General features: G+C 36.3%; 1 protein-coding gene across 2 annotated transcripts in view; it reads right to left on the minus strand.

Moving 5' to 3' along the window:
- Window positions 1–20,131, minus strand: part of cdhr2 (cadherin related family member 2) — a 43,653-nt gene that overhangs the window by 11,394 nt on the left and 12,128 nt on the right. For both annotated transcript variants that reach the window (XM_012959833.3, XM_031898846.1), the window contains 18 exons: window positions 19,273–19,416; window positions 18,461–18,536; window positions 17,970–18,088; window positions 16,530–16,760; window positions 15,454–15,609; window positions 13,583–13,744; window positions 11,981–12,042; window positions 11,047–11,290; window positions 10,722–10,961; window positions 10,371–10,440; window positions 8,834–9,445; window positions 6,557–6,628; window positions 5,717–5,766; window positions 5,384–5,532; window positions 5,181–5,283; window positions 4,026–4,114; window positions 2,781–2,864; window positions 686–763 (listed from right to left, as the gene is read on the minus strand). In XM_012959833.3, coding sequence (XP_012815287.2) covers window positions 686–763; window positions 2,781–2,864; window positions 4,026–4,114; window positions 5,181–5,283; window positions 5,384–5,532; window positions 5,717–5,766; window positions 6,557–6,628; window positions 8,834–9,445; window positions 10,371–10,440; window positions 10,722–10,961; window positions 11,047–11,290; window positions 11,981–12,042; window positions 13,583–13,744; window positions 15,454–15,609; window positions 16,530–16,760; window positions 17,970–18,088; window positions 18,461–18,536; window positions 19,273–19,416 — 2,741 coding nt within the window. The remainder of the gene's footprint in view (window positions 1–685; window positions 764–2,780; window positions 2,865–4,025; window positions 4,115–5,180; window positions 5,284–5,383; window positions 5,533–5,716; window positions 5,767–6,556; window positions 6,629–8,833; window positions 9,446–10,370; window positions 10,441–10,721; window positions 10,962–11,046; window positions 11,291–11,980; window positions 12,043–13,582; window positions 13,745–15,453; window positions 15,610–16,529; window positions 16,761–17,969; window positions 18,089–18,460; window positions 18,537–19,272; window positions 19,417–20,131) is intronic.

Genomic DNA, 20,131 nt, shown 5'->3' on the forward strand with positions numbered 1-20,131 from the left:
AAAACACCAGAAATAGTTTTTTGTCATGAGCAGTGAAATTTAGTCTTCTGTATTATCTTGAGTTTATTTTGAATAATTGATTATATATATATATATATATATATATATATATATATATATAATGTGAAAATACATCAAATTCCTAAAAAGTTCATTTTAAAATATTTGTTGTCCGTGAGCTCCATTTTTATGAATTTCTAATAGCATTCACCCAAATCTTTCAGAACAACCTACAACAATTTGAAGCTGGCGTAAGTTTTTTTATTTTCTTTATTAAGAGAAAAGTATCATGGAAAAAATAATAAAAGCTTTAGCACATAAAAATAAGAAAATTTGTAAATATAAGAAATTAATATTTCTGTGCCATTTCTGAAATAGTCAAGTTAATCTTCGCTATTCCAACATTGTAGAAATCTGTGTTTCCTTAAGCGGCTTTGTGCCGGAGTCAGTAACAGACAGTTTGTTCCAATGCTGCACTTCATCTGATTGGAAGAAAAGAGTGATCATGTATTGGGGTGTAATAGAGCTAATTGTCCCCCAGCAAAACTGACTTCAGCACAAAGCTGCACAAAGAGAAACAAACTGCATAGAGGAGGATAATGAAGAGGAGCTTGTTTATTTTAGAAATGGGGACAAATTTTTAATTAATTTATTTCCATGAGATGAATCTTAAACCTTTACATACCTTTCAAGTTCCTCTGGAGTGATAGCAGTTCCGTTATTGTACACAAAATATACAGACATAATGCACTCGGCACTAGCCCTGAAAGAGAAACATCGTTTGGTCAGTATACATGCATCCTGAATTTACTGGCAGTTGTTTCTACACTGACCAATACAGAAACCAATCCAATATTTAGAATATTATATAAAAGGTAACCAGACATAAAAATATGTATAATAAAAGTCCTTTTCAAATGAAACCCAAATTCATTTTTTTATTACCACATCCATAACCATTATAAAGGCATTTAAAATCCCAGATGTCAATGATATATTGCCTCCCCTGCCCTATGCCTTATAAGAAACATGGTTTTGGCATGATACAAAGCTTGCCTTAATAACAGTACCCACAAAATGGTACCTGCCTGCTTGCTAGGATTGTGTAATTCCTGACTGAAGGAAACAAGATTTATATTATTTACATAATTAGTATAAAAGTATAAGTAAAGTTTATTTTGCTTGACAAACTTAATACAAAAGAATATGGAATTATTTCCTAGGGTGACAGGTCCCCTTTAAAGGAATTGTTTAGATCTAACTGTACCCAGTAGGACTGCTGGGGCCCAGAAGACCAATAGTTAATACTGTAGCAGGGGGCTCCAAAGTTGACACTACTGGGCTATATATGATTCTCTAATGGTTTATGATTCTAAGTGGTACAAAATGGAGGGATGTAGGGAGAATTATTTCACCATTAGCTATTTAAAGGAGAAAAGAGACATATTGTGTGAAGATCAAGAATGTTCCAGTGCATTATACTATACTACATTATAGAAGAATGCACACAGAAAAGTAGTGTCTCCAATCTTTTCTACTTCCTGCTGCCTCCACTCCCAGGCATTGCAAGGGAGCTGGCGGCACTCAGTACAATGCACTGTAGGATAGGAACCAATCAGGAGCTAGGCTGACCTAATAGGGAAGTGAAGCCATCTTTGGATGACAGGGACCATTAGAACATGCCCACAACTCATTTGAAACAGGGACCAGGGAGGATCTATAGGGAGCTCCTATTAATATAATTTAAATATAATATTAATTTTGGAACAAAGTAAAAGCAGCACTGTTTGAAGGTTTGAGTCCTAGAGTCCAGCATGGCATCCCCTACACATACAGTATGATAGAAAAAAAGTTTTATAGCAGAAAATAATAAAGTACTTTACATTTTGAATTTCTAAAAATACCCTTCATGTTGTGTTCTTTCTGTACTTTGAGATGTGCACAAACATGTTACTTTTATTTGTACAAAATGTGTGAGCCAGGCCAATGACACATTTATAAAGGGAGAAAGGGAAAATATGCTCATATCACAAGGATGAATATAAAAATAGAAAGTGATTTTGAGATAATGTTTAGGAGATGACTGGCACTTTCTTCAGTAAAAGAATTCGTAAAATTTTAGCTTTATGGGGAACAGCTGCTCTCACAACATGTTTTTATATCCTACCTTGGATGAGACAGAAGTTTCCCAAGTTTGCCTAATGCACTCTCAGAAAGGACCAACATATGGCACCATCTCAAGATCCAATTTCTTTATTAGTTTTGCAATGGTTTCTCTTAAATGTATTTTGTACTTATCATTGTTTTGGATGCGCTTTCTTTCAGTGTTAAATTAAATAACCTACATGAAACAATTCTAAAATATTGCAGAGAATTTTTTACTAATGTAATTTTTTACTAATGGCACAAAGTGCCATGTTTTTTTGCCTACAAAGTTCTTCTTCCCTACTTTTTTGCACCTGCCATTTTCAGGAGTAAATTTATGAGTCTCAAAGATTTGCACCTGATTTTAAATGGCACAAAACCCATAAGCATCCAAGTGCATGCCCTTTACACACTGGGCAATCTTACTTATCTCCTGTAAACTGCACCTTGCACCAGGTGTGCCAACAAAGAACCTAGGTAAGTAAATCACAGAAGTAAATAGGGGCGCAGGATGTGCATATTGTTAAATAACGACCCCCACAATCCTCCAGCACACTTTTAATTTTAATTGAGTTTACAAGCAAATATTCACATACATTGAGCTTTACCACAGGGGTTTTGTGGATATAACTTACCTCTGGATTATCATTTTTGAGGAAGGTTCAAGATCCTTAATTTGTGCCACATAGACAGTTGCCTTTGTTGCCATTGTCAGCGCTCTGCCATAAGAAAGATGTTATATATACAGTATATTGTATTGTTAGTTGTTTTTCTAATTTAACCCCAATGTAACTGGGTACTCTGCAGTGGTATCTAAATGTATGGCAGACCTTGAAATAAGATTCTACGGGTAGCAATAGTAAAAATTTGTATTTCTTTTTGCTACTTTAATGTTTAATTGCCAGACTACAGACTATTATGATAACTCTGGTTCCAATAGTTTTTAAATATATTTGTTCTTAGTTCTACCAGTCAGCTGATGTGTATAAATTGTATAGTAGGAAAAACTTAGGACCTAGCATGTAATCTTGAATGTAAGTGTAATTCTATAGATATATTTATGTCCCAATATTGTGTTGTTCCCTGCCTGTTCCAATAAAAGATTGTTTTAATGTGGAGTGTTAAAAAAGTATAAAAGTAGCACTGAATATACTGCAATATACAAATATACATACAAAAAAATACAGGGGTGCTGAGAGTAAAAGTGTAAAATATCCCGAAAACATTCTAGAGCTTGTTCACAAAACAATGGGGCAAAGCAGTTAGTCTGAAAACTGTGCAATATTACAGGCACAAGTGCTGTATGTGTGTTACTAAGGGCCATGATTTGCCCTTACTCCATTGATGTTGTCGTTTTTAGTACAGGTATGGGATCCGTTATCCGGTAAACTGTTATCCAGAAAATTCCGAATTACGGAATGGCCATCTCACATAGACTCCATTATAAGCAAATAATTCTAATTTTTAAAAATGATTTCCTTTTTCTCTGTAATAATAAAATAGTACCTAGTACTTAAACCTAACTAAGATATAATCCATATTGGAGGCAAAGCAATCCTATTGGGTTTACTTAACGTTTAAATCTTTTAGCAGACTTTAAATATGGAGATCCAAATTACAGGAAGATCCCTTATCTGGAAAACCCCAGGTCCCATGCATTCTGGATAATGGGTCCCATACCTGTACCACCAAACATGGAATCTAACAATAAAACAATAAATCGCAATAATAAAACCATAGTGCAAGTGTTCAGATTCTATCAGTCAGGTTGGTTCTTTGATCTATGACTGGCTTTTGTTTTAATAGCACAGTTCAAAATTATTTACAATCATGTAAGATTATTTTTTTATATAAGCAAGTGTGAACAATGCAATCCTTACCTTTTGATCTCTTCTGAAGTCTCACGTACTTCATCAGCAGTCTTTGAGAATTTCAGAGTGACCCGATACGATTCATCAACAGCAAAAATCTACAGGGTAAGGCATAAAAAGAAGGGAATAGTATGCCCTTTAATAGGTAGAGCAAGTGAGAGACTATGTACATCACATATATGTAATGGAAAAACTTCAGTTGTGTATATATTTCACTTAAATGTATCCCAGGACTCTGTAACTTTCAAATAACCCCTTAATAACTTTGTGATATACAAAGATTACAACCAGGGTTTTTCTCTCTCTCCTTTTTTCCCCACTTTTACCATTATAGCCAGTATAATATATTTTCCCAATGCAATAAGCACTGACCTTTCCAGTGTTTCTACTAATTACGTATTACATGTTGTACAATAGATATATGCCAGTTTTTATGATTGCCATGTGATAAGATTGAAGAATGAGTCATATTAAAATGGTGATGTTATACGTCAATGGAGCAAAGTAAGGGCCACATAAGGTCTATGGCTTTTATAGACAAGAAAGGTTATCCATTCCAGGAACTGATACTGAAATAGGTAACTTTTCACTATTCCACTCTGAACTATACGTTTTTATTCATGCAGGAGTCACAACCAGATTTGCAATGACAATTAAGTCAAATACATTGGTGTGTGCTCCCTTTGCCTTGACAATATATTTGAGTTTACTGTCTTTCAAAATAACTGCAACACAAAATTGCATGTAGAGAGACAAAGTACTAAAAGGCGAAATGTAGTGATAGTTCCTTTTAATGCTGATAATTAAAATATAGATTTGTTTCCTCATGTTTGAGACTGATTGTAGGAAAAACTTAAATTTTACCATAAGTCCTACCTCTGAAAATATCACCTGCATAAAATAAATATAGCTTATGCATATAGTTACATAGTGTTGAAAAAAGAACAGAGTCCATCAAGTTCAACCCTTCCAAGAAAACCCAGCACACACAAACTATACTTACCAATCTATACACTCACATACATAAACTATATATACAACCACTAATACTAACTGTAGATATTAGTATCACAATAGCCTTGGATACTATGCTTGTTCAAGAACTCATACGTTTGATAGGTTTTAAAGAAAATCAGCAACAAATAAAAATACTGTTTTCCTTACATCCAATACGCGAGTAGCAGTCAGGGAGGGATTTCCCGAATCCTCAGCAATCACAGTTACTCGATAATTACCCTTCAAGGTGGCATCCAATGAGCTTGCAACCCTGTGATGCAGGCAAATGATTAACATGATAGCCTTATTTTTCTAAATAAATCCATAGGTCTGTTTTTGTTGTAGCCTGCAATTACTATTGGAATACTAACCTGATACTGCCCTGGTAGATTTCCTTTTCACTAGTGGTGACAATAGTGAAGATGTTAAGAAGTGGTCTTGTGCTGTCACCTGAGATAAATTCAACTGAGGCGATTGAAAACTTAAGAACAGCGTTCAAGCCAGAGTCTTTATCGGTGGCCTGAGAAAAGGACAAGAGACTTAAACTTCAGATTGGGCCATTGTACTAATCTTAGTCAGAATAGCTATTGAAGGCAATGCAAATATGAATTAACATTTATCGGGAAACTTTTAGGGTTCTAGTACAGTAGCAAATAAAAGGGAAAGCGTGTGGTTGTCAATGATGAAAGTTCTGTATAGTTTACCTTGACAAGAGCCACTTGGTAATCAATAGGTGCTACATCAGGCACAACCACTGTAGAAAAGAGATAAATCAGTCACAGATGGATGCAAGGTATCATTAACTTATCATTACATAGTACGGCAAAAAATAGAATATTCCAGAAAACTTAAAGGAAAACTATACCCCCAAACAATGTAAGTTTCTATAAAAAAAATTTATTGCATAAAACGGCTCATATGTGAAACCCTGCTTCATCTAAATCAACCATTTTATACATATACATTTTCAAAAAAATATACTTATTCAGTAGTATGTGCCATTGGGTTATCCTAAATAAAAATAATAATAAAAAAAACAAAACACAAATACAAGAGTATTGTAGAAATGATACCTATATTGGCTAATAATAAAAATACATTGCAAGCCTTCGGAGCTCTAAGGCCCCTTCATCAGGCTAAATGAATAAAGGGGCCTTAGAGCTCCAAAAGCTTGCAATGTATTTTTATTGTTAGGCAATATAGGTATCATTTCTACAATACTCTTGTATTTGTGTTTTGTTTTGTTTTTTTCTATTATTATTTTTGACACTGGCTAACACAGTATTACAGTTTTTGTTTCCTAAATAAAAAAAAATAGCCTCCTGGCATCATACAATTCATAGTGTAGATACACAAACCCAATTCATAGTGCAGATAACACACATGCAGTTAGGTTACATCAGCCAATTAATGGACAGGAATGTGTCTTTTACTCAAACAACTACTTCCTGTTACACTTAGAGCTGCATTATTTCCTGTTAAGTGATTTCTATATATATCGTAGTTTCTTCTACACTTTTTTCTTTTTAGTAAAATGTATTTACCAAATACTTCATCGACATCCAAGAACTCTGGAGCATTGTCATTGACATCTAGTATGTCCACACGCAGGGATTCTATTAATAAAAAGATAAAATATGTTGTATTTTATCACACAAAGTTACAAATATATTCTCTATTCTCTATATAAAAGTAATATAAACAGGAGAAAGAAAATTAAGAATAGGCAGAAAATGTTGAAAATAAATGAAAAATTGCTCTGTAAGCCCAATAATGATTAAATTGTCATGGAGCAAAAAACAGAAGTTAAAAATGACAGATTAAACATAGGGCAGGGTATAGCTGGACTGTGGTGAGGTTTAGCCTACACAACTCCCAACAGTTGTCACGCAGGTCTTTGATTCTGAAAGGGTGGTGGTGGAGGAATGTCAGGGAATAAAAAAATTTCCTGATATCTGATTACCAGGTTAGGGGGACGCCACAATGTGCACAATGTATAACTAAAGGGCATTGGTTCACTGAATATTAGTGAGATGGTTGTATTTTAATTTGTGGAATATAGTTGATTTTAAAGTAATTTAATAAAAGTAATTTTTTAGAGCTACCATCATCAGACAGTGAAATTAATATTAGTCTGAACTGGTCCTCTTGTGGGTGTGTGGATCCAGTACTTCTCTCTTAAGCTCTTATTTACAAAAGTACTTTCTTCCATACATGCTCCTTAGTTAATACACCTCTCGAACACTAGAGTTACAGGCAACCAAGTTGCATCCAAGGGACTAGCTCAAACTGAATTGAACGCTAATGCCGCTATTGACATCTCATGTATTTGTTGCCAGAAATGACACCACGCTCTCTCTAAAAACGTACTTGTGTCCAACATTTATAATTATCTTAGTAGTAACCAAGTGGTAACTGAAACAACTGTGCAACAGGAGAACTAAAGATGCAGCTAGGGTTGCCCACCCTGAAGACTGTTGAGAATTCTCCTCCAAACTTTACCATTTCTGCACCCCTAGATTCTCCAAGATGCTAACTTTAAAATTAATTAGAGTAAAATTTGGGGTAAACCCCTATAAAATATATACCCCTATAAAATACAGCAAGGTCTGTAACACTGTTATGCGCTAAGAGGACTCTAAACACAGAATTTGGGCATGGAGGGTGTGGACCAGAAACCCACTGATCTAACCATAGGCTAATTACAGTATACAGTGAGTTGTAGATCCCAACAAGGGCCATGAGTTTGATATGCTTAGGGGCTGATTTACTAATCCACGAACGGTCCAAAGGCGTCCAAATGCGTTTTTTTCGTAATGATTGGTATTTTGTGATTTTTTCGTAAATTGTCGTGACTTTTTCGTAGCCATTACGACTGGTTCGCAAAATGTTGCAACTTTTTCGTAGCGTCATGACTTGCGCGAATTGTCGCGACTTGTAGCCTTTGCGCCGAGTACGAAAGTTTCGGATTCATTCAAGCTTCAGTATCGTGACTTTTCTTGGGCCAGGTTGGAGCTGCAGAGTGCCATTGAGCCCTATGGGAGACTTTCCTTGGGCCAGGATGGAGCTGCAGAGTGCCATTGAGTCCTATGGGAGACTTTCCTTGGGCCAGGATGGAGCTGCAGAGTGCCATTGAGTCCTATGGGAGATTTTCCTTGGGCCAGGATGGAGCTGCAGAGTGCCATTGAGCCCTATGGGAGACTTTCCTTGGGCCAGGATGGAGCTGCAGAGTGCCATTGAGTCCTATGGGAGACTTTCCTTGGGCCAGGATGGAGCTGCAGAGTGCCATTGAGTCCTATGGGAGACTTTCCTTGGGCCAGGTTGGAGCTGCAGAGTGCCATTGAGTCCTATGGGAGACTTTCCTTGGGCCAGGTTGGAGCTGCAGAGTGCCATTGAGCCCTATGGGAGACTTTCCTTGGGCCGGGTTGGAGCTGCAGGGTGCCATTGAGTCCTATGGCAGGCTTCCAAAATCATGCTAAGTCTGAAAGTTTTGCCCGCAGTTTATGAGCGCTCAATATGAAAAAGTCGCGACAAGATATGTGCAAATCTTAACGGCTACGAAAAAGTTGCGACAATTCGCGCAAGTCGTAATGGTTACGAAAAAGTTGCGACAATTTACGAAGTCGTAACGGCAACGAAAAAAACGCAAAAAATACGAAAAAGACGCAAAATTTTTGTTTTCCAATCGGAATTTTTCCCATTCGGAATCGTGTGTTAGTAAATCAGCCCCTTAGTGTTCAGTACTGATGAACAGAGATGGTAGAGGCACAAAAAGCCCAACACACAAAATTAAAGAAATAGTATAGTAGTTATATACAAACCATTTTTGCTGTATCTGTCCCCAATCAATGTCAGCTTGTCCTCTACACGCAGCATCATCACCATCACATCACAGAGCTCATAGTCAACAACTTCAGTGTCATTTACAAAAAGTTCCCCATTTGGAGCCAACCAGATCCAGTCATAGCAAATGTTGCCTATATCATTGCCATTCTTGAAGCACTGCAATGAGAGAGCTTGAAATTCCAATTCGTGGATGGTATCAGGATCATGCGCCTTCAGAGTGGTAAGTAACTCTAGACCCACAGTTCTGTTCTCAAGAAGAAACAGGTTGTTTAGAGAGGAGGGGTCAACATATGGCGGCTCATCATTGAGATCCAGCACTTGGACACTGGCAGTAGCAGTTGCTGTGTGACTTACTCCGTGAAGCCCATTATCTTGAGCTTCAATTATTAAGGTATAGTTTTTCTGTGTCTCGTAATCAAGCATCACATCAGGATCCAATGAAAGAATTCCGTTGTACAGGCCTGATTCCACTTTCTGATTACGGATAATAAAGTTCCCTGATCCTCCTTGAGAAATACGGAAACTCACGCGATTGTTCAACTCAGTCTGATCTTGATCACTAACCAGCAGAATCCCAACTTGTGCAGCTAAAGTGAAAAATGTGGTTGATGCTTTAATGCAAACACATATTCTATATAAATACAATATAGTATAGAGCTACAAATATGCATTGCAGATTAATTCCTCTTTTTCTTACAGAATATAGGGGAAATGGTAGTGATCTACTGGTTTTTAGGCAACATTTAAAGGGTTGTAAAACCAAAATCATTTAAACTTAAATAAAATATCTCATACATAGATAGATTGGCAGATATTTAAAGGGGACTGGTGTGTCTGAATTCATGTGGAGGTTTTACAGTGGTTGCTAACAGTGTCGGACTGGAACCCCAGGGGCCCACCAGAAAATCTTAAACCATGGGCCCACTCTCCAAAATATTTATCCTCCTTTCTTCACTCAGCATCTTTATTATCCTATTATTTTTAATTACATGCTAGAATCTATCCTTTCATTTATTTTTTCTTTTCCCATTCAGAAATAGGGAATGATCATGAAGCAGGCCAAATGGTTAGGAGCAGGAGGGCCCACTGACCCATGGGCCCACCGGGAGTTTTCTTGGTATCCTGGTGGGCCAGTCCGACACTGGTTGCTAATAAAGATCTAAAACATAAAATATGAACAAAAGGCATGTAAATAGCATAAAATAACCTTCCTTGTCTTGCCCACTCATGATATATAATATATAATATATATTAATATATATATTATATATATATATAATATTTTAATGTTTTGAGGCAAAAACTTTTATAAACTGTATAAAAGTAAATGGCCATGCCCTGCCCTCTTGAGGCTCATAATGATGTGAATAAAAAACGTTTGTGCACTAACAAATGGGCACAAGTGTTGCTCCCATTACCATTACTAGAAGCAGGAGCCCTTTACACGGAAATTCTGTGAAATTGATTTTGCACTTTTTTCTCATTACTTATTGGAGTGATAGACACACTTACCTATTGTGCTCTCGTTAACAAAGAAATCGTACACAGTCTTGCTGAATACAGGCACATTATCATTTAGATCCTGTAAAAAAGAGAACAGGCTGTAATAACTCCACTCCTGCTTATGATAAATGTAACAATAAAAGGCAGCAATGATGAAGGCTTTATTGATACACTTTTCCCAGTAATTCCTAGAAAGGTTAGGTGGATTGCTAGCACAAATACACTGTTGCCATCATACAACAGAAGACCACTATAATTTAGAAATGAGTGCAGTAAGACTGTTCTTTTTTTAGTTTCACTGTAACACTGACATTAGAAGAATATTAGTAAGAGTGTTTGAATTTTCTTGTTTTATTTTACCTCAACATTGATGGTAACATTGACCTCAGAAGAAAGAGAAGGAACACCCAAGTCATATAATTTTACTGTTAGCACAATGCAACCATTGTCTTTTTCATCAATAGCCTCTCGATCTAGAGGCCCTATGCTTGTAATAAGTCCTGTAGTAACATTGACACTAAAGTTGCTGCTCAATACGCTTGGCAGGAGTTCGAACTCAATGCGGCTGTTATTGGTGTTTGGTTCATCAGCATCAAAAGCCTGTGGAAAGATGGAGACTGATGTCACAGGACTAAACTACTTCTTCTTGTATTGTAAACTACAAGTGCCAACCCAGACACCTTACCTCAATCTGGATCCTGACATCATCAGTGTTCTCATTGACAAAAATATTGTATGATCCTATAGCTGTAGGTATCTCATCATTTTCATCTAGAATAGTTATCTCAAGCAGAGCAGTGCCAGTTGCATTCAGCCCATCTGCTGCCTGCAGGGTTGCATAATATAAAGAACGGCGTTCCCGATCCAAAAGGTTTCCATTGACAGCAATGATTTCCCCAGAGTCACTGTCTACGTGGAAGATTTGTCGTCTGCAAAGAATACAAGTCAGTTACTGTGCGAGGTCTAAAAAATTCTCTTTTTAAAAATGTTTTTACACTTTAGCTACTGTAGTGCATTATGAGTTTCTCAGCTCAATCCCTACGCGCCTCCTGTTACCACTCAGTTGTTTGTTTTCTTTGCATAAAAAATGCTCATTTTTGGGCCAATAACCACCTCACAAGCAGAGACAGGCAACTTCTCTTCCTGACAATGACAAGAGGCACAGAAGGCTATTGGGTGTTTCGCTGCCAGATGAAATATACCAGCAACAAATGTGCCATTAATCATGGCTATGAAACCCTTAGTTAATACTCTTCCGGTATTTTAGCCAAATATTGTAATTGGTAATTTTGACCAGTAAGCTTGTCTGTGTGCAGTTAATAATAAAAATCAAACATTATATTTTGCCCTGTCTTCTTTCTGATTCCAAAATATTTCAAAAGCTTAGTTGACTGGAAGCTAGAATCCCTGTGTTATTTCCAGCCCCCTCAGTGATTAATCTTTTCATGAGCATCTCATATATCTTGTAAATACGGCTAACACTTATTGTCTGAATTTGTAGCTGTACAGTACAATGAGTCCCATGTATTTACTGCAGCAAAACAATAAATCTTTTTCCAATCGGAGGAATTGGGCTCAGCTGCTCTTACAGATAAGTAGCCAACTATATTTCTACTCACATAGATTCTGGTAACAGCTGGTAAGTGATTTTTCCAAGCTCTCCAGAGTCCAAATCTGTTGCCTGGAACAAAACAACCACAGAAAAAAAGCATTATGATTTTGTGTAACATTCTCCCACATGTCATTGGCAACTTTGCACTTCGCCCACGCACTACAAAAATCTCTCTCTGTCTTTAAGGATAGATCAGCAGATCTGTTATCATGCTAATGTTAAGAATAGTGATGAGGGAATATGTCCCATTTCGCTTCACTGAAAAATTGGCGAAACTGTCGTTTTATGTTCGACAATTTTTTCCTACACGTGCACCTTTTTTTCTCACTCCAAATGCATTAACTTCAATGGGTGGTTTTTTTCACTCCTACAGTGTGACTTTTTAGGTGACAAATTTTTTTACGCAGAACAAAATTTTCTTACACACACAAACTTTTTTCTTACTACAAATACATTAAAGCCAATGGGCGTTTTTTCTCGGCTGATGGTGAAATGCGGAATTTCACCGCAAATCCATTCCTGGTGAAAACATCTGCTCATCACTAGTTAAGAATTCACATTACTAGATTTAAGGAGTCAAGTGCAGTGAGCTAAATGAACATTTCGAGTGCAATAGTTTTTTTTTTCCTACAGTGCTTTGTTTTTTCTCAGAATTCCAGATGAAATGGATCATTCAGTACTTTCCTTTCTCATTGGTCATATATATAGAATTATGTACACCCTATCTTCACTTTAAGCATTAGGACTCACCAAGGAGGTCTATAAACTAGTGGGTTATGTAATAAAAGGCACCAAGTTTGCCCAGGAGCAGTAACCCATACGAACCAATCAGCAGGTAGAATTCACTGGTCACCTGTTTAAAAGCAAAAATCTTATTGGTTGCTATAGGTTACTGCTACTGGGCAGTAACCTATACATAACGTACCTAAACATAGTGCCTTTTATTACACATTTTTTAATTAAAAAAAAAAGCAAAGTTGCAGGCTGAGTACATTCAGGAACTTTTAAGTAATTTTGAATATATAACCTTATTAAGCAATAGGAGGTAATTTTTTCTTATGATATACAAGTTTCAAAAAATTATTTGACACAAATGACATTAATATGCAACATTTATGTATATATTTTCCAGGTTATTCAAATGTAATTTAGAATATTTCATGCACACTTCATGCACACCAACTGGAAGCAACTGAATTTCTGGATGCCTACCATCAAAAAAACGCATGCACCTGATATTTTAGATGCAAGTTCACTGCATCTATTGACACAGGCTGCTGTTTGAACCATAGAGCAACCACCATCTTCAGAGGTGGTGCTACCTCCAGGGTTCCTGTGCATCAATAAATGCGCTTGTGCAAAGGTGGCTGGACATAGGCTGTGGGGTGGAGCGCAACTATATGGAAGTGCATGCAGTAGCTCTGGATGCAAATACCTAAATTGAATAAATTGTTTCATTCATGACTGAGGCCATTTTGCAAGAGTGCAGCTGCACTTGTGGGTCATAAATACCCCCTTATTAATTAGAAAATGCATGAATTAGATGTGCTATAAGCTACTGCATTTCAAATTTCATTAATTAGTTACAAGTCCTGTAGCCCTTTCTCACCGTAATTGTTCCAATCTGGGTACCATCTGGACAGTTTTCCATCACTTCCAAGTAGTAAGTATCCTGAGAGAATTCAGGTGTGTGGTCATTAATGTCTATGATGTCGATGGTTACAGTAGCATATGAGCAACAGTCTTGTAATCCAGTGTCATTGGCCACAATCTGATAAAAAAAAAAACACAATTAATATGTAAGTGCCTGCTACTTATGTAAAATGCAGACTGAACCTGTAAAGGAAATGCCATGTACTATGCATGACTGATGGGATGGAAGTTTATGGAAGCATCTATATTTTAGGGCTACATAACCTGCATATTTATGCTCTGGCAAAGTAGGTTGGGACAGCACAAGGTTAGATTTATGGATCAAGATGGACTTGATTAATGATTAGGAACAAACCTGTAAAAGCCATTTCAAATATTTGTTCCACCGGAATTACACTTATTTGGCTGTAGCATGTCCTGATAATAGCGCTTCCTATATAGTTAACCTATTCAAAATGTGGTAACAACATAACATACAAATATGCCTGCCACACATTGAAGGGCACCTACTTGGAATAGCTCATATATGGCTAGTATGCATTTGTATATGTAACTTATTCTAAGATAAGGCTTCCTAAAAGATGCATTTCCAGAGGTTTTTGAGTCAGAGTTTAGCACAGCTTTGTCACCTGAAGCCCAATGGGACAATTGGCATGTGTTTAATAGAGTGTTGTAGATAAGGCTAATATCATATGTGGGTTTCTCTGCCAAAGGAGAGGTTCCTTAAACCACCAATTCTGCCTTGTACTAAATGGAAGAACAAAACAAGATGTGACATTAACCTAAGGGACTGTGTTTTGCGTTCAGATTGGCAGAAAAAGGTTTGCATAATGCATAGATAGAGACGATATGATGAGTACAGTGGTATGATAACCTTGTACCATGGCAACCACAACAAATATACAGTAATTCAAGTGAGTTAATGGATAAAGATCTTGGATCAGAAAAGACTGCATTCTGTAAATATGTAATAGGAAATGGCAGCATGACTTTGAGTAAATAAGTAAGCCCAAGGAAACTGTGTGCTGAAAGAATTAGATAAAAGAGACATTTGGGTTCTTGGTCTTTCCACCTGAAGAAGCCTGTGCATATTAGCAAGCACTGTAACTTTTTGCTTATGATTCTTCCCAAACTATACAGAAACAAAAGGTTTGCCTTCCCCTGGATAGGTAGGCAGGATTTTCTTGGACAAAAGGTTGTCCTTAATGGAAATGTGTCAACCTCCTCTTCTAGTTATCTACACAATATGATTTTAGTAGACTGCACACCTAAAACTGGAAGTTTGCATGTCTGTAAGAGAATAAATAAGTATTCTCTAACTTTTAGTTAAGAACTGAAGTCACCCATGCCTTCCAAGTAACCTGCAATAAGCAGCAAAACAGTTCATAGGCTGACAATTAGACTAGTGAAATGGAATCACTATTCTGTGTCACAGGGGTTGAATAAACTTGTAAAAAAGTTTTAGAAAAATTAATATGCATATGATAAGTGTATTATATGAAACACAAACAGGAAGTCATTATAATCTGGTAGAGATATATCACATGTGACTTGACTGTGTCTCTTACCATAAAATATTCCTTACTTCAGATGCTATGGAAAAAGACCATGAGTTATCTGGTCCAGCACAATATGCAGATATATGACCAAGGTTTAAATTTAGTGTAATGTGACAGTGGAAAGCAATTGTAAGCATGCACAAAGACTGATTTCTAAGAAATGAGTGATGAATAACCTTTAAAGCGTATGGCTAATTTTTGATATAAACCAAGAATTGTGGGGAGTTAGACAGTAATTCCAATAGCCATTTAATGGTGGAATTCTTACCTCCACTTCCATTTGATGCACCTTCTCATAGTCTATAGCAACAGAGTCTTTTACCAGGACCTGTATTAGGCCTGTGTTTTGCACCCGTGCTGGGCTCACTGTGAAACAATCTTGATCCTTCCCTCTCAGGTACAGATTGAAATTTCCATTCTTATCCTTAGTTAAAAGAAAGGGAATTTCAGTGACTAGACACAATGATGAACTAGACCCACCAGAGAACTTGATGTCTTGGGCCCACTGTCAAAAATGTGAGACTCTTAGTTAGTCAGTGAACGGATGTCTAACATAATAGCCAGAACACTACTTCCTGCTTTCAGCTCTCTAACCTCTTAGTCAGTGACTTTAGGGGGGACCACATGGCACACAACTGTTCAGTTAGATTAGAGATGAAAGCAGGAAGTAGTTTTCTGGCTATTATGTTAGACATCCATTCACTCCAGCCTTTATAGATTACATTTTTGGCGAGCTAACTATATTGAAAACATTTTTTTTTTTTGCGCAGTCTACCTATTTTGCTCATTTTCATTTTTACATTGAATTACTCCTTTTAAAGAAAACTATACCAACAAACAATGTAGGACTCTATCAAAATATATTCCATAAACAAGCTCATATATAAAAGTTCATCTAAATAAACCATTTTCATAAAAATTTACTTTTTTAGTAGTATGTGCCTTTGGGAAATCCTAAATAGAAAATTGCCAATTTAAGAATTAAGGGCCACCTCCTGGCATCATAGGATTCACAGTGCACACAAACAAGCCAAGGCACACATACAGTACATGCTAGGCCATATCAGGCAGTTAATGGACAGAGTTCTGCCGTTTGCTTCTATACTACTTCCTGTTACAGTTAGAGCTGCATTATTTCCTGTTAGGTGATCTCTGAGGGAGCACACAGCCCATCACTAAATGGTGGATCAAGGGAAAAGATGTTAAAGGACAATATTTACTGATATATATATATATATATTCCAGTTTGGTGAGATTCTTTAATAGGTCACTTAACATAATATAAAGTATTCATTCTGAGGGTATAGTTTTTCTTTAAAAATGACACTTCTTCAGACAACTTACCTTATCTGGGTCATGGCCAGTGATTTTTAACTTTGCTACTGGCACACGGATAGAGGAATGCTCTTCTATTTCTCCCAAAAAGCTCAAAGTAGGGGCAGCACTGAAATCACAATCATCTATTTCACAGTTATAGAAATTAGGCTTATTGTCATTTATATCTAGGACACGAACAGTGACAGTAGTGGTACTGGTGGCTTTCTCAGCATTTACATTTAGGTTCTTCTCTTGAGCCTATGAAGAAACAGGTCTAAGTTAAATACACTTTGAACAATTTCAAATTGCTATATAAAAGTAAATATTTCTTTTCATTTCCTTGTCATGATTCTCCTGGTACAGGTATAGGACCCATTATCCAGAATGCTCGGGACCAAGGGTATTCCGGATAAGGGGTCTTTCTGTAATTTGGATCTCCATACCTTAAGTCTGCTAAAAAATCAATAAAACATTAATTAACCCCAATAGGATTGTTTTGCATCCAATAAGGATTATTTATATCTTAGTTGGGATCAATTACAAGGTACTGTTTTATTACTACAGAGGAAAAGAAAATCAGTTTTAAAATTCTGAATTATGTGATTAAAATGGAGTCTATGGGAGACAGGCTTTCCGTAATTCGGAGCTTTCTGGATAATGGGTTTCTGGATAAGGGGTCCGATACCTGTATTATGGTTAACCAATGATTCTTTGAGGTTTTGCACTCTACATAGCACAAATTAGAAATTGTTATTGAAAAACAATACAAAACCAAATTACTTATTTTTAAGATTAAATTAATGGTCATACAAACATTCAGTTTATCCTCAAAATATGTACGCACTTTAGGTGCTATACATATACAGTTTAATGCTTGTTAGCTGGCTTGTTTGCAAGACTCTTTACAAAGTTAAGAGTCAACAGATTGTGGGAGAAAAATGATTTGAGAAGATAAAAGATTAAGTATAGGTGCGTTCAAGGTGCACTCAAAATGTGTTGACTTGAATTTTAATGAATGCCTGACACAAAAGTCATACTTATATAGACAGTAACTGAGGAAGCGCTAAATTTGAAGTTTGCAACTGCTAAGGCACTTGCATGGTAACACATGTAAAATTAGTCCTATTGTGTGTATGTGTATAAAACTTTTGGTAAACACCAGAAACAACTGCAGAAAAAATTGTAAAAAATAAAATAAAATTGTCAAAATAATCAGCCCCACCATCATCACTCTGGGAATGGACAGCATTAACAGTGGATGACCCAATCGCTGGTTAATTGTTTTAACAACTCAGGTGTTGACTGGTCATTAGAGGATTGTTCGTTTTACAGGGGAAGAGGGATAAAGTAATTTTTCCCCAATATTCTGGGGTAAATAGCAACCAATTAGATTTCTTTAAAACAGAAGACCAGTATGCATTAGTAAACAGTGTAAATCTAATTACATTACATCAGTGTGAGAATTACCATTACAGTCAGTAGAACCTGTTCGCCATCCTGCACCAAAGCTTCCCTATCAATTTTTGCAGTTACAAAGATTTCTCCACTTTTACTGTTTATATCAAATAATCCATGTCTTGAAGAATCTGCAAGGAAAGCCATATTTCAAATAGTCATTGACAATAATTTAATTACTGAAAATTGTTGTCAATATGATTCTAATAGCCCTCTATTTTCTTAGCCTGTGCTCTATATTTCTGATTATTATTGCATCTAATATTAATACTTTACTATTAATCTCTGATAGTTATTCTCTAGTGAAATTTAAAGATAGATTAATGTACAAATTGTACATATTGTTTGAACAAAAATTAAATGAATACTTCTGGAGAACATGTTAAAGCATCTATTGTAAAAAGTATATTTCAGAGCCTTTATCACGTGATATCTAAGCTAGAGGAATGGCATCATGTGACTTTAAAAAGCAAATAACTAGTAATTAATGGCAGGGAACATACCTTGAATTGAATACTGGATTTCATCATTAATTCCTCTGTCCCCATCAATGGCAGTAACTCTGAAGATTGTAGTACCCTGGAATGAGAAACAAAATGAATGGCAAAAGGCACAGCCTTGTAATAAAAGTTCTTTCCATTGGTTATTTCCCCCAAAAACAAAAAGCCTGGTAAAATTGCTTCTGCTTCAATTATGTTTCCATTTTTTCTATCTCTTTTAAAGGGATGATTGAGTTACTTCAAAACTAAAAACCCAAACCTCACGCTCAACACCATTTATTGTCAGATATGTCAAAGTATATCATAAACCACAGTCTTTTTCATTATTGAACATGGATTGGCCATGGTCTGGCATTGCTACATCACCTGTTAAAACAACACATCCAGCCTCCAATGTTATTTATCAACATCGCAACAGCATGCTGCAGACTGCACCGGTATTATGGTTCTTAAGCTTCAGCAGCTAAGATAGCAAACCTAAAGCCATCATTTGAGTAAAACTGAAAATGGGCATAAAATGGTTAAAATCCATTTACTAATTATTACTAAATTATTACGTTTTCAGTTGTTTAATGATGTATTATTTAGGAGTATATTGAATTAGTTAGACATAAGCAGTCATCCTGCATAAATGAATCAAGCAATGTATGTATGAACCATTTCTCACTTATAGGTCTGCTGCTCTTATTGCATTCACCAATAAATAACATACCACACAAAGGACTGTACTGGAGGGAAGTGGGTTTTAAAAATACTCCCCCTACCCATCTACTAGAATCCTTACAAGCTTTATAGCAAGACTTCTATTTACATACCAGTGCTATATTCTCCTCAATAGAAACTGAATAAGGCGCATTAATAAACTGTGGGTCCAAATCTGGCAAGTCAATCACTTTCAATGACACATAGGCAAGAGTGCTGCGATACATGAAATGATTGTGAAATAGCCCTCCTTTGTCCTGTGTAAAAAGAAATAAAACAAAACATAATCTAAAACATAAAAGTATTGTATATAAAAAAGCATAGTAGATGTTATCCCATTTAAAAAAGAAGGGAAAAAGCAATGTAGATGCAAAATGTGACCCTCATACACATACACAACAATGGAAAATGTATCCTGAATTCACATGGGTTCTATGCCTTAGGCATAGAAGTGGGGCAGACAAGTACTTTAACTTTCAATTCAGCTCTCACTTTCCCCCTCCCTCCTAACCATCTAATTGTGTAGCCAGTGCATGGGCCTGGGCATCTGGTCCCCCATTCTGGCACATACACATGATTTTGGACTGATACAAAGCTTGCCTTAATAACAGTGTCCACAAAATGGCACCTGCCTATTTGCTGTGATTGTGTAATTCCAGGACTGAAGGAAACAAGATTTATATTACTTATATAGTGTAAGAGAAGTTTATTTTGCTTAACAAACACAATAGAAAATAATTTTTCTATTTGTTTTTTCTTAGGGTGACAGGTCCCATTTAAAGTCCTGCTGTCAGGAGAGATATTTTTGGGCAAAATGAATCAAGGGGACAAAGGGTGAATTTAAAGAACTGAGTAGTGGATGCCTTTTAAAAATCAGCCTTTAGATAAATGATCCATATGACAGAAATATGCATTTTAATAAAAAGGGAGGCGTTTACTATTGCACTAATGAAGATACAGGTATAGGCATAG

This window comes from Xenopus tropicalis, chromosome 3 (assembly GCF_000004195.4).
Source record: "Xenopus tropicalis strain Nigerian chromosome 3, UCB_Xtro_10.0, whole genome shotgun sequence".
NCBI classification, from domain to species: domain Eukaryota; kingdom Metazoa; phylum Chordata; class Amphibia; order Anura; family Pipidae; genus Xenopus; species Xenopus tropicalis.